General features: G+C 37.1%; 2 protein-coding genes across 3 annotated transcripts in view; one reads left to right on the top strand and one right to left on the bottom strand.

Annotated features, from left to right (window-relative positions):
• The window catches only part of LOC134749755 (tyrosine-protein kinase Src42A), a 98293-nt gene extending 94001 nt beyond the window's left edge, over positions 1-4292 (top strand). For both annotated transcript variants that reach the window (XM_063684783.1, XM_063684782.1), the window contains exon 8: positions 371-4292. The gene's annotated coding sequence lies outside the window, so the exon portion shown is untranslated. The remainder of the gene's footprint in view (positions 1-370) is intronic.
• A 2188-nt stretch (positions 4293-6480) lies between these two features.
• LOC134749783 (FIGNL1-interacting regulator of recombination and mitosis-like) lies at positions 6481-14629 on the bottom strand. The gene is made up of 12 exons (XM_063684819.1): positions 14444-14629; positions 14242-14376; positions 13365-13579; positions 12808-12965; positions 12198-12388; positions 11157-11302; positions 10850-10979; positions 10151-10313; positions 8874-9093; positions 8115-8439; positions 7646-7873; positions 6481-7135 (listed from the first exon to the last, which is right to left on the bottom strand). Exons 1-12 carry the CDS (start codon positions 14510-14512, stop codon positions 6488-6490), a joined length of 2628 nt encoding a protein of 875 aa, XP_063540889.1. The 5' UTR covers positions 14513-14629; the 3' UTR covers positions 6481-6487.
• Positions 14630-15048: the final 419 nt, after the last annotated feature.

A 15048-nucleotide genomic window follows, 5' to 3' on the forward strand; every position in this document is an offset into this window, starting at 1 on the left:
TGTTTGATTAGATACATTATTTATCAGGGTTTATGGGTATTGGTTAAATGGTTGAGACCGAACATGTACATATCACGTGTTTGACACTCATAATTTCTTACCTACCCAGCTTCACTACGGACCAGTATTTGTTTCCAAGGCTAGTAAGGGTGGTATTCCATCTGTCCAATATCTTTGTCCAATGTCATTGCGTCTCACTCTCATTAAGCAAAATGTAAGAATACACATTGGACAAAGAAATTGGACAGATGAAACCCTTATGCCAACTTGTCATACAATTAGGGGAGTAAAACAATACATTTTATAGAATTGATCGCCACGCTTTCAAGCTTCAGCTTTCACAAAGTAACACTATACATATTGCACACAGACACCGGGCCTGTACCACATGCCACCCGAGCTGCAAATGCTGCACGGTAGCACGTCGCTGCAGCACCTGCAGATGCACCAGCTGCAGGCGCACCAGGCTAGCCTCGGGCACCTGCAGGCGCAGGCCAGCGCGATGCAGCAGTTGCCCCCGGTGATGCAGGGGATGCCGCTCCCCGGCATCCCCGGGCTCGCGGGGGGCCTCCCCGGCCTCCCCGCCAAACCGCAGCCCGTGCGCCCGCGCCACCAGGGCTGCCACCACCACGGCGTCCGCCACAACACGCTCGCTACCGCCTACCATGGACCCTAGCTCGTACGCTCGTCCCGACATCGACACCACATGGAACTACGCAACCGAGGACGCCCGGACGACTTAGCTGATAGACATGTTGCGATAAAGCGATAAACTGAATACCGCTGATACGCCACCATTTTGTACTGCATTCGATTGACAAATGCTCGCTTTAACCACAAAATGGCCGCCGTGTCGGCATTATCTGGTTTATCTGTCATTATGACGCTAGAATTCTATTGTCTATTAGATTAGTCGTCTGTGCTGTGCTACAGACTTACCACTATGACTCCTACAGGACGACAATAAATAGGCCTAGTGAGATGTCATATACATAGTTCGGTAGTGAACCTTATGCCAACGGAATAGAGTTCACCGGTGAACGTATGGAGGTGATAACTGTGACGGACGGTGGCTTTGGTTGAGTTTCATCGGCGTTGGGATGTAGGGTTGACGCGGCGCGCCACACCGCCTTAGCAACCGACTCGACCGCCCCATCTACGTAAGGTTTTTGATTGTTTTGTAACTGAAAATCTAGCACACTGCCGCGGCTGAATGGGAAACGTTTGCTCAAAGTACTTCATTTAAAACTGTTAAACATTTTGAACTTATATTCTTACGCTGCAGCCGTCCTTTATTTTCTATCTACTTAAGTTAATATTCATACCGTTTATACTACTGCGGCAGTGTTCTGGAAAAAAAATTATGCAGCATAGCCGAAATGTCAAACGCTGTTTACTAAAAATAATGTTTTCAATTTGATAAACAACGGATGTGCGGTTATGTTAAAAGGTTCATTACAATAAGAAGGGGTAGACAGTACATATCTATACACCTGTCAATATAGATTTAAGTAAATATCATAACGCCGGGTCCAAATTTTATGAGGATCTGCTACAATGCTTACCTTACATCGTTTCTCGCCTTAGCGTATTTTGACAGATGTATAGACTAACAACGCAGCGACTGCGGTCGCGCAGACCCGTTCCGACAAATATACAGGTTGTTATAGCACGATTAGTCTCGAACGATCGAGATAATGGACGAAATGTTTTCAATGCACGGACGAGGTTTGAATGAGACGAGATTTTATTTTTGCAAGGTGAAGCGAGTTCGAGAATGGGTTTGCAATTAAATAAAACGCCGACGTAGAAACTTAATTACTCTTGGATCGGTAATAAGTTTAGTTAGACTTTTTACGATTTTTCCTAAATATATTTATATTTAGCTTACATAGGTTAACTTAAAACAGTTTTCAGAGTTTCGAGTACACCTCATAAGTAGTACGTTTTATATGGTTAGGCTGATAATGTTTCAAAATAATCATTTAATTTTGATTACGTTCATTCATACAATTAGGGCTTTTTAGCATTTCTTTGAAAGTTTCATACCATTTTTCGTGAGCGCCCCTACCTTGTAAGTACCTACCAATGTACCCTATTAAGGCTATTAACATCTTCACTTGCAAGTGAATAAAAAACTACTGCTTCTCGTGAGTATTCAACTCACTGTGAATTCAGTGCATTCCCGGCTTTAAGACATTTAACGGTTGTTGATTAGTTTGAATGGAGTTTAGAAAGAGGCTATTTCGTCTGTAAATAACTACAAATCGGTTTCGTCTTCGCATTATATTGGAGTGAGTGGCTAGATCGGGCGTGTGTGCGTGCGTCCGGAGCGAGTACGTGTATCAACATCGCGTGTGTGTGTGTTAGGAGGAAATTTAGGCTCGGCAGGGATATAATAAATTATCATGCGTGAAGCATGTCTTTTGTAAGGATTTATGTTTTGATGAGGCGCATTAACCAATTAGGTATTTCACCTTCGTATACCATGTTTAAAGTAGTATCGATATTGGTGATAGATGCCAAATAATCCTATTAAAGAACTGAATTTTATATACATATTAATTGTTCTGAGGGTATTTAGATATTAGGATCTAATTTATGTAATTTAAATGCGATAAGCCTGTTTAAAACACGATTGATTGAAATTGTAACGCGTCATATTATGATTTTGAAATGAAACTGTCGCAATATACAAAATGCTATATCGGTAACTGAAGTATACTTCCCTTAAAATATAATAGATTGGTTGATCATGCTCAACGATATAAGAACGTCTGATTTTTATTATAATATTGTATCATAATATGAATCCAAAACTGATATTTTATTTGTGCCAAGACTTATGTTAAGTTTAGTGTTGCCGTTGCCACGTATGTCGATCGACTATTTTTATTTGTATTCAGCTACTTACTTTATTATGAGTAAGATGATTGGCCTAAGTAAATAAGTATTTTTGAATGTGTAGGTTTTGTATCCTAACTTATATAGTTGTAACTTACAATATAGGTATGTATACTACGTATATAATATCAACGAAGATCGACAACATCAGGCAAAAATTCTCATTAGTTGGTACTGCACATTTTGTTAAATGTTACAGTTAAAGTGTGCAATATTTATGTTGAATCCAGGTGCTTAGTGTAAATGTGTGTAGCGACGCTACTCATTTGCGACGAACCGTGACATCCTCAGAACATTTAACAGACGCGTAGTTGTTTATGAAAGCTTCAATTGAAATTTAACGATAATTCCAATCCTAATATCACCTAAACAGTGCAACTTTCTGTACCTACACCATTCTTTCTTATCTCATTGTTAAAATATCCTCCAAAATTTAGTTGTAGATAAGGATATCTCATATGATTCAGTACTATTTATATGATATTAGTATGTTGGTATTAAACAGTGTACTGACCCGACCATTCCAATTGGATCGCAATAGTTAATGGTGACAAAATAGTGAGGTAATGGAGATATATCGCGGTAAAAATAATGCAACTGTCGCACAAATAACTTTTAATATTTACCTAAACAATAAGGTGCCTGCATTTTAACGTCACAAAATATTCTAATTCATAATGCACTGTGGATAAAGCACTTGTGAATAGATACGAAAATTGTTTTAAATTGATCAGTGTTCAAGGCATCTGGTTATAAAAGTAGTGCTATATCGAAATGTTTCTATTGTTTTGCCGTTTGTTAACTATAGGATTCGACACGACCCCTGATTTATTTCCATAATTTATTTTTATACTCGTAAAGTTCATTTTATAGCTGTATAAATATGCTTTAGGCTTAACGCTTTACCGCAATCAATTTGTCTGTCTTATAGGCAATATAATTTATAAATTGTATTTGTATTGTATTATTAGTTAGTCAATTTTTAAGTACTATTAATTTCTTATACAATGGCGCCATCACAATTATTACAGAGAAGATCAATAAGATTCGTAGGCTAAGCTATGTGAGGATTGCGTGTTAGACTTGTTTATTAGACTATTATATAACTGTTGCAGTGTTTAAGACGAGGTGTTTGTACGAGGCCTCGACCCGCGGCGGCCTGTACCTGTACCTGTATAGTGTATAGACGCGTTGGTGACTAAAGTGAAGTCATGAAATTCGTGCGACTGATGTTAGTTGATACTGTTTGACACGTGAACTAAGGTCTTATTACCTCCGAGTATCAATTAAATATTTTAAGTTTATCTTATGTATGGTTATGATTATTGTATTATTTCACTTATTTGTATAGATTTTTTTAACACAACAATAAATATAAATGTGGAAAATGTTTTGTTTTATTTTTTTATTGCATAACAATGGCCTTTGTCATTAGTAAGGGTACTTGACTCCCAAGGCAAGTCTCTACCAATACTAAAGTGGCCCACTGATTACCAGTCCGCCGGACGATATCGGCATGTCAGTTGTTCGGAACTGTCAAATTTTTATTCTAACTGACAGGCTGATATCGTCCGGCAGACTGATAATCAGTGGGCCCCTTAAGCTAGCTATTACACACTGTGACTGTGAGTGGCCGGCGACCGCGACTGTAACTTGACTGTAACTTTCTATAATTTATATAGGCCTTTACGCACTTATGGCATTATTCATAAACGCGTTACTGGCCAGCGGCGGTATCATGGTCGCATTTTTATCACTTGTCATGTCATGCGTCACTTTCGCACCTACTTACTTGTTAGAACGTGACAGGCATGTTGACAGATGATATAAAACCGACCATCTTAGCCCTACTGAATTAGCTATGAATCGTTTGTCTTTATTTGTCATTTTGACTCATGTATTTGTAAGAAAGGGATAAAACATAATTCAACTAAATCAGGCCCGTAAAGTTTTATGAATAAGGGGGTTAGTCTCCGTTCGCACGGGCGACTCGCTGAGTAGTGGCGACGCACAAGCGACTGCTGGTCGCCGGCGACCACAAAAAACACGGGTTCAAATGGAAGCGTTCACCCTGAGAGCAACTGTCGAGACGACAAATTTGTATCCGTCTCTCTCTTGAACATATTTGTGAAGAACAACATATTTTAGTGATGCTTGCACTCGGCTTGGTCTCCTGGCCCTAGTTGCCTATGTTTTGGTCGCCGAGAGACCAAGTCGCCGGCGACTAGTCGACAATGCGATACGGCTCTTAGTCTTGCGGTGCCATTAAGACGGAGACGTGCAGCGCGAAAAGTTGTGGGTAAGAGAGATACAATCACTGAAGTGATCAGTCGATCAACAGGCGTCTCCTCCGGCTGTTTCTGCCTCAGTGAACCTAAATCAAAATTAAATTGATAGCAAATATAAACCATACTTGAAAGCATTAGAGTAAGACCTGAGTGGACGCTTGAGTATGGCGTGCACCGGAGCGCGGCGTATAGGGGCGGCCTTAGTGCACGCTGCTCACGTCACACTGAGCTCGACGCCACGCTGCACGCCCCGCCGAACGAGCGAACACTCAGGCCTTACACTTAGTGTCTTTTGACAGCGTACGATCATAATGAAGAGTTCTCGACACAACAACGCCTCTTTAAAGGTGTTTTTTTAGGTTAACCTTTTGGATACCAATGACGGATATATCGGCACCGCAAGTCCAACGCCAAAGACGGATTAATCGGTCAAAGACCACAGAGCAACATAGACCTACGTGTAAAGTTCAATTTCAGTTTTGACACTTCGGTGACATGGCGTCCGAGTGACAGCTTTTGTGTTTGACACGGCGTCGAAATAGTTATTTGTGCAACAAGAGAGGAAAGTTGGTTTTTCTTGCGAGTGTTTATTTTGAGTCCCGAGAAAGCGAAAGATTCTATAATTAATACTCGCTTCGCTCGTGATTCTAAGGTAAAATCTTGAGCGTAGCGAGGGACTCAAAAACACGAGATGTAAAATAACTTTGCTCTCGTGTTGCACACATAATTTTTTACCTCAGTAGTGACAACATATTAAAGGTTAAAATGTATTTCGAATTACACAGAATAAACAGAAAAAAAAGTATTATAACATGTACGATACGATACTATACGGGACGGGACCGGATCGGACCGGACCGGACCGGACCGTACCGTACCATACCATAAAAAAAATGAAATAAAAGTATGAAGTTCATGACCTTCACTAAATTAAAAAGCTACATTGTTTCACTCCCTGGAGTGAGGAAAGTAGGCTTGTTCGAGCTGCTGAGGTGAAAAAGTTAAATTAAGTTCCGTCAAGTGGGGTAACTGGGGACTGAGGGGTACCTTTAGACAATTTACTATGAACTAATGCAACCAGTTGAAAAATTGACCATAAGACTGGTAAATCCTGATTCAAAGATTGTAAAACGTACACTGCTGTCAGCCACGTTCATACAATTTAAGATAAAATTCCATTGTCTAATGTTATCCCTCCAGTCCCCAGTTATCCCACTTGACGGTAGGTAAGCAGTCCTTGCCTTTCGAAAAGCAAAACTTAAAAATATTTTAAAGAAAAAACTGGCAAAACAGTCTCAATCAATTATATTTCTCAATCGATCACACACCATTCTTATTCTAGAAATCTCTTCAGTACTAAAAACATTCTCCTTTTCACTGGAAAGCAGTAACGAGTCTGCTTCTAAACGGGTTATTATCTCTCCCAATCTGCCCTCATTTGTGTATTTCGCTTTTTTGCTGACTGGTTCAGACTCGCTATCCCCTTCAAACAAGGAATCGATATCGGCCAATTCAAAGTTACTACTGTTTTTCTCTCTTGACGACCCTGAACTTAGTAACTCTACGACAGGAGATTCGATACATTTATGAACGTAAGAACTGTATACAGACGTCAAATGATTCCACTGTTCTATGTCATGAGTAGTGCCTTGAAGAAACGAGCTGTAGATTTCTTGCAAAGAATCGTCTAAACTAAACACTTGTGCAACCACGTATTCATAGTTTTTGTGATCTGTGTATTTTAGAAGATGTGTTAATAGACAATTATGTATCACATTGTCGCTTTTTTGTATAATACTTTTAAAGGCATCAGTTGTTAGGGATTCCAGGGCGTTTTTATCTTCGTTGCACGTTTGTAGCGCTAATTGACATATAAGGTCGAGTATCACTAAGTTTAGTTCAGCATTGCCCAGCTGTGCTATATTTGCCATGACGTGAAGAATCTGAAACCAATTTTGCCTTCAGCACACTTGAACCAAAAATGCTACAACAAATCTCCGATTCATTAAAATGCTGTCAAATTAAAATAATTTATGAGTCTTAAAATTACTTTTGACAATAACAACTCAAGTTAACAATAGCCCGCTCTTTTTTTTTCTCTTATCTGGCTTTTACTCCCCGCAATTTTGCACAGGGTGAATTTGCCAATGTCGGTTTTTTGACTTTCACGCGTGAGGAGAATGTTCGGTATTAGCCCACTCTTAACTAAGACCAGACCAGATTGACACTTTGGTTTAAGTATTCCACTGTTGACTGACGAATTCATTTATTAGCTCAGTGTAAACGAGAAAGTAAAAGAGTAGCAGGATTATGATGACAATATGAAAGAGCAGTAGGAAGTATATATATGTATGTGCGAGTAAATAAGGCAAATCAATTTTTTGACACGCCATGATTCGTGCGTAGTTTAGTGGTCTAATCTTACAACGGAAAATTATAAATTAAATTAATACCTTAGCAAGGGCCCCATCATCTTTCTTCAGTCGTGTCATTGCTTTCGTTAAAGCTACCAGTGCTTCCAAATGCTCCAAATACCACATATGACTTGTATCAAAATAACTCTGATTAAGTACTATTCTGTTCTTTGGGCAAGATTTCAGCCACACTTTGATTACATAGTCTTCGAAGGTTTCATCTCCATCAACGAATCTGCATGTAGCTGCAGCTTTCATCAGTTTACTCTGGAACGTGTACAAAATTATACCTTATATGTACGACACTAGGTCTAAAATACAAAGCTTAACTAACCCCTTCCTTACCTCTATAGAGTCTAGCGGATTATAGACAATGTCAATTAAAAATAAATTCTAAGATGAAAATTTCAAGGTCCGTTTTGCCTGACAAATTCTGGCCCTTCTGAATTGAGAGGTTTTAACTAGTTTACAAATATTTTCCTTAACTCTCATTAAAATAAATTCTTACCATTTGCCTTATCTTATTTTCACATTGTATATTTGACGAAAGGAAGTTCTCATATTTCGTAAGTAATTCATTAATAATATCTTCAACGGCTTTCTCCTGAACTTCAGAAGGCATGTTTTTAATTTGCAAAGGTGTCCATAGAGCTAAATTATAATTATTGTACAGTTTTATTTTGTCCCTGGTCTCCGTTAGCTCAAACAGCCTACCTATAATGTAGCTCAAATGTACTTTTTGAGGCGACTCGTAGAATAAGTGATTGTTTTCCAATGTTTTATAAGTTTTGCAAAGGAAGTCCATTTGCGTTAATAATAATTCACGATTATTTCTGAAATAAGAATAAAATATCACTTATAATATAAGCCTTTTGTACAGTTGTATTTTCTTTTATTCAATGAAGATTAAATAAATAAATTAAAAAAATGGTGTAATTTGATTACAATATCTGTCTAATACTGATGAAAAAATGTGTTAAATATTTGTTTCTTTATACGCGAATATCACTGGCGAAAACATGTAAAATAAACTGACAGCAACTGCTATTGTAAGCGTGCACGGTGCACAAGTGCACATGTTAACCGAAAAATAAATAAAATATTCATGCTTTCAAGTAAAATTTATATTCACTCATTGTAATGTAGGCTTAGCACGAGTGCTCCACGAGAGAGTTTCGCGCGCAATATACTGTTGCCGCACTCGTATTAAGCCTACTGAAAATATTAGAAGCCTAAAGTAAAAAAAAGTGTATTCACAGTTTCTCACCTCGCCAACGCAACCCACAAGTCAGAAGCAAACAAGGCGCTCCAACAATCAGTACCCAACAGAGCCTCATACATCAGCTGCTCTAGCGCCGTATATTGCTCACGACTCAATGTCGAAGCTAAGGCGATGGTGTGAATTAGTATGTACTCGTAAAGACCGTACGACCGGCTGGCGTGCTTGGTATTTGTGAATTTGAGACCTTTATTGAACCAGATATGACCTAAAAAATATATAAAAGTTTTGAATGATTCACGGTTAGTTACACTAGACTTATATTAACCGGGATATGGACCGTGATTACCTTTTGTATTGTTTTTGAGCTCCCGATATTTCGACGCAGTTACATGCATTATGTAAACGTATTACGTAAGACGATTTTTGCCAGTTTTTGAACCCGTCCCGCCCCTATGTAAGAAAATATAAGAAAATGGTACGGAACCCTTCGTGCGCGAGACCGACTCGCACTTGGCCGGTTTTTCAAAGTATAATCTTAACTTGGCCCATTTTTGCATAATATTATTGTGTTTATTTAAAAGTCGGGATTCCTTCCACTACGAATACACATATCGCTCGCTTAATGGAAATAGATATGATGGTTTTCCATAGAAAAACTAAAACAATCTCATAGGTTTTTGCAAGTAATGTGACAGTTATATCTATTTTTATGAACTTTCTCACGATAGCTTTAGCTCTGGAACAATGGCATTGAATGGCATTGTATTCATTGTTTATCTTTTAGCTAAGATCGACTCATTAGGAGTTCCCATTGATATGCCAATTTTATTTTCACCTCAGCAGCTCGAACAAGCCGGAGTGAGTAAAGTGCGACTTTCCTCACTCCAGAGAGTGAAACAATGTAGCTTTTTAATTTAGTGAAGGCCATGAACTGCCACTTCATACTTTTATTATGGTATCGTATAGTGTCGTGTCGTGTCGTGTCGTGTCGTGTCGCGTCGTATCGTATCGTATCGTATCGTATGGTATTATATTACATATTAAATTACATTTTTTTTTTTCTGTTTATTCTGTGTAATTCAAAATACATTTTAACCTTTAATATGTTCTCACTACTGAGGTGAAAAATTATGTGTGCAACACGAGAGCAAAGTTATTTTACATCTCGGGACTCACAATAAACACTCGCAAGAAAAACCAACTTTCCTCTCTTGTTGCACAAATAACTATTTATTATTAATTTAACAAACCTGATCGATTGATACCATTAATAAAACTTTGTTATCAAGCCTATTGTATAAAAATCATTAAAACAAACTTACATTTTTGTAGTATGTTAAATAAGCAACGAATGACGTCCTGTTTGAATTCGTTTGCTGCAACATTTTTATCTAAGGCTCTTGCCATTGCAGAAGTTAGCAGGATGATATAGCCAATCATTCCGTCTTTCTTTCTTAGTGTTTCTGTGTTTAAATGCAGACAGCACTGAAATGAAAAAGCAAATAAAAGTTAAGTAACACTGTTTATCCACCTGCCATGCCAACTGAGTAAGTCTTACTCAGTAAGAGGTCCCCTAGGCATGTAACATCAATTAGAGTAGAAGTAAAATTGACCATATGGCTTGATAGTTCTAGTCCCCGTCTGTAAAAAAGATAGTGAAATAATTGATGAGTATTTCCCCAATGTTACCCCTGGTCTTCAATTATCCCATTTGATGGCACATGGCACATTTCAACTGATGTTTTGCGTATGTTCAATAAAAAAAAGTCTAAAATTTGGCATTTAAAGGTCAGTATTTGCCAGAGCTCCTGGGTTTTACGATTACGAAGTCTTTGTCGAATCTGATTTTATTTTATGCTTAGCACAGTCAGTAGATACCTACTGCTGCAATGGCTATGGTAAATATGGTTCAATGTAGGGCTACTAAGATATATCAGAAAAAGAAAACGTATTTAAGAAAGTCTTATTTGGTTCATAATGGAACTCTCAAAAGTATGAATTAAATAAGGAAAATGGCTTACTTCTGAGAACACGTCGTCGCAAATCAGCTGCGTTAACAGGAGATCACACGGATTATGTATTAGAATAGTTATTTGATTTATGAATTGAGGTGATTTCCTGTTTACCAGTTCCAAGTAAGGACCATTGTGCCTGAAAATGAAAATTATATCGCGGTTATTAATGTGGATCTACACACCACTCCAGTATGTGAGTGAGATAGCGCTATTATGTATAGTGTAGCACAGCGGTCGCACACCGTATTCTTCAAGAGTGAATTACAAAAATATATTTTACATTTCATACAATAAGCTTAACAAACAAACTCACTTGTAAATAAAAACAAATAATTCCATGATGCTGGTGTAATTTCTTCCTGGAGCTGATTTGAATATGCCACAAAGTTTCAGGATGATTTTAATTGTGAAACTTGCTATTTTTAATGACCTTAGGACTATTTTATCTTCAAGATTTGGCTGTAAACATACAAATAAATTTAAATTTATTACACGCCTATATAATATACATTAACTTCAAGTTTCAAGTTCTTTATTTGCATTCATGTTGTAGGTACATATGGGTATCAAATAACAAATGAGTAGTTTCAAACATAAGCCCTGCAAGGGCATAGCAATATTACTTAACCTAACTTATACCTAATACAAATAAAAATGTTAAATTGTAATTTTATTACATCTTAAAACTTATCATTTAAATATTCATCAACAGTCTAATAGCTTTTGTTAATAAGGGTTTCTTTTAATTTTCTTACAAATAGATGTTCTTTCTTTTCTTCCTATATTGTGTGGTAGTTTATTATACATCTTTATGGACATTGTTAATGGGCCAGACGAATGGAGTTTTAATCGGGAGGGTGGTGGCATTAACTTTGATTTGTTTCTTAGTGTATAAGTTAGCTGTACATCTTTACGTTTGATATTATAATTCTGTTTTTTTTTTATACTACGTCGGTGGCAAACAAGCATACGGCCCGCCTGATGTTAAGCAGTCTCCGTAGCCTATGTACGCCTGCAACTCCAGAGGAGTTACATGCGCGTTGCCGACCCTAACACTCCTCTCCCTCGAGCTCTGGCAACCTTACTCACCGGCAGGAACACAACACTATTAGTAGGGTCTAGTGTTATTTGGCTGCGGTTTTCTGTAAGGTGGAGGTACCTCCCCAGTTGGGCTGCATGTTTGCGGTATACTTACAGTATATGCACAACCTCTAAGGATTTTTTAAATTACATCAGTCATGGATGTACAGAGGGAAAGAAGCATTTAAAGCTACTGAAACTGAATTAAGTATATGTATATTCATTTTTTTTATGTAGATGTTGACAGCTGAGAGAAAACGTGGAGAGAACAGACCTGTAAGGCAGTAGTGATGTTATTTATTGTCATGGCACAGAGAATTTTCGTACAGTCTTGAAAGATAATTTTGTCGCTCAGGAAATTTGAATATTTCTCACAGATGGCAGTGTAAGCCTTCCATTGCTCTGCCATTGTCTTTACATCAAGGGTTTGGACTATTTCCCCAATTGCCAAATTGATGTCCAATGCTGGAAAAGATACAATACATACAAAATGTATACAAATATTAAATGAGCATAAAATAAAATAATGTGTACTTATAAATTAATCTGGTTTAAGATGAAAAAACTGTTCTGCATTATTATTTTTCTAATGTTGGAAATGTGGTGCAAATTTAATTAAATACAAGTCCATGGTGCCCTTTGCCCTTTCGACCTTGCGGTGTAAAATTGGTACAATCATAATTCTGCTTCATCATTAGTCTGGATATTAGCAAACTAGGAAGTTGCACCACTAAGTATAGCCACTAGAAAGTGGCCTAAAAAGGTTTGGTGATGAAGACAATGATACCCTGTTATTTCTCTTCAGCTGAAGGGGTTTTTTGCTAGGTACAACCTGTAATGATGACCTGAAAACAGACTTAGAAGAGTTATACAAGAGCCTTTACCTTTTAAAAGTATATCCTGCTCTTCTTTTTCTGTCAGATCAAAGACAAAGTGTTTCTCCATCACCATCAAGTACGTCAGTTGCAGTTCATGGCAAGTCCGGAACAAGTCTTTCAACTGCTTCTCAACATGTTTCAAGTGTTTGCCGTAAAGTGTCTCACTGTATATTTACAAATATTATAAAATGATCATCTTGTACTTACAATACATATATAGGTATCATTTTAAAACCATATGTGGAGATGAAATAAGGATTAATTTATGTATTGGAGACAGGGTGGGAGGAGGATACCCAAACTGCCCTGGACTGGACTGGAGTCAGTTGAACAGCACTACACCGGCTACACCCCAACAGAAGGCAAGAAAGAAGAAATAATTTGACCTAGATTTCACTCACTGTGTATTAAATTGAATGAAAATTTGCAGAATGTTACACAAATGCTATTATTTTGATAATAACAACAATATATATATGATGAACATATATAATATATAATAGCTTAAAAGTTATTCCAGTAAAAAAACCGGTAATGGTTATAATACTAATAAGTTAACTTACCTATCTTTACAATGGTTAAAAACCACCATTACTATATTTCCAGTCATGACTGGTAAAGTGCTCATTGTGTGACAAGACAGGGACACAGACTCCATAATTGTCTTGATAAAGCTTGACAACGTTTGCAGCAGGCATACTGCATGTTCCATGTACTCTATCAAAGTTTTGTAGTGGACTTCAGTGTCCACCAGAAGGCCAATTATGATGTCCATACTCTGGAAGTGCATAGTATTTTGACATAATAATCAGCAATATGTGAATATCAGATTAGTACCTTTAATTTTAACCCTTAAATGCATGATTTTTTCTTTTTGCCCAAAATGAATATATTATGTATCACATAATTGTTTGCTGATTCTAGGAAAAATAGCAAAAAAATGCATTGATTTTCACTGTGAAATCAGTGTTAGAAGTTGCATCGGCAAATTCATATTTATGTAAATATATAATTATTTGCTCAAGATAGAAAGGCGGTGCCGGGGGTGCCTTAGGACAACAACAACAACAAGACATATAGACATATAAAATCTTACTGCTATCAGAAAAGTACACTATTTATGATATTCCTATAATAGTTTTTATATATAAAATAATTAATTAATTAAATAATTACAAACCCCGAAAAATCTGCCCAAAATCACATACTAAAAATCGTCAACTGCCAGGTTTCTCAACATTTTGTCTTAAAACAAATATAATTTTTATAAATTAAAATACTGCGTAAATTTAAGTAAAAATTCGAAGAATGGATTAGTTTTACTATTTAAATAATATACAGGAAGAAATAGAATTTGTCTAATTATGCATAAAATTTGATGTTTTGATGTTGTGTTCATCCTACACTATGCATTTAAGGTTTAAATCATGAAAGTATTACCTGAGAAATGCAAGTATTGCAGTCCTCCAACAGAGAACTGAAATGCGCAGACGTTTTTGGAATTCCATTCCGAAGATACTCATCAAGTAAATCCTTGGTTTTTTTCAGAAGAGTATCATACGGCACTGACTGCATCTGAGAGTTTAGTCGCGGAAATTGGAACTAATTGAGATTTTGACGATAATTCTAATTAAAAGGATACATTTTGTTGAGGACTGTTACACGAGTCCATTCTATTTGAGAGTAAATCAGAGCTCTGAGAATCATCCATAATGTATATTGTTTGCTTTCATACTACATGTGACACGATAACGGATATTTATTATATTATAAATAAAATTATAGATATTACAGTTCTGTTATCGTTGAAAGAAAATAAAATCTAACGACCCGCCAAAATTTCAGCTGTAAAATGAATGACATGACAACTTGACAAGACAAGCGACATAAATATGACATTGACATAACAAGTGAGCGTTCCAAAACGGATAAACTGTTCAATCTCCACAGACCTTGCGATAATTTCGAGTCTAGTCCGGAGACGGGCATTATTCGAATATTTTTTTATCGGAATAATCATTCGAATAAACAATAATTCACAATTTTTGTAATCACGAATATTTATTTTTTATACTACGTCGGTGGCAATCAAGCATTAGGCCCGCCTGATGGTAAGCAGTTACCGTAGCCTATGGACGCCTGCAACACCGGAGATATTACACGCGCGTTGCCGACCCTTTAAAAACCTGTACACTCCTTTTTTGAAGAACCCCATACTGTAGCCCCTTGGGAAAACCTCGGCAGGGA

The sequence above is a fragment of the Cydia strobilella genome, chromosome 18 (assembly GCF_947568885.1).
Source record: "Cydia strobilella chromosome 18, ilCydStro3.1, whole genome shotgun sequence".
Lineage (NCBI taxonomy): Eukaryota > Metazoa > Arthropoda > Insecta > Lepidoptera > Tortricidae > Cydia > Cydia strobilella.

Excerpts from the sequence above, each read along its gene's own strand:
- LOC134749783 (XM_063684819.1), bottom strand. The coding sequence starts at position 14,512 with ATGGATGATTCTCAGAGCTCTGATTTACTCTCAAATAGAATGGACTCG. Across the intron at positions 8,440-8,873 it reads TTGTGGGTTGCGTTGGCGAG|AAATAATCGTGAATTATTAT; the intron begins GTGAGAAACTGT and ends TTCTTATTTCAG. Across the intron at positions 7,136-7,645 it reads ATGATGGGGCCCTTGCTAAG|ATTCTTCACGTCATGGCAAA; the intron begins GTATTAATTTAA and ends AATTGGTTTCAG.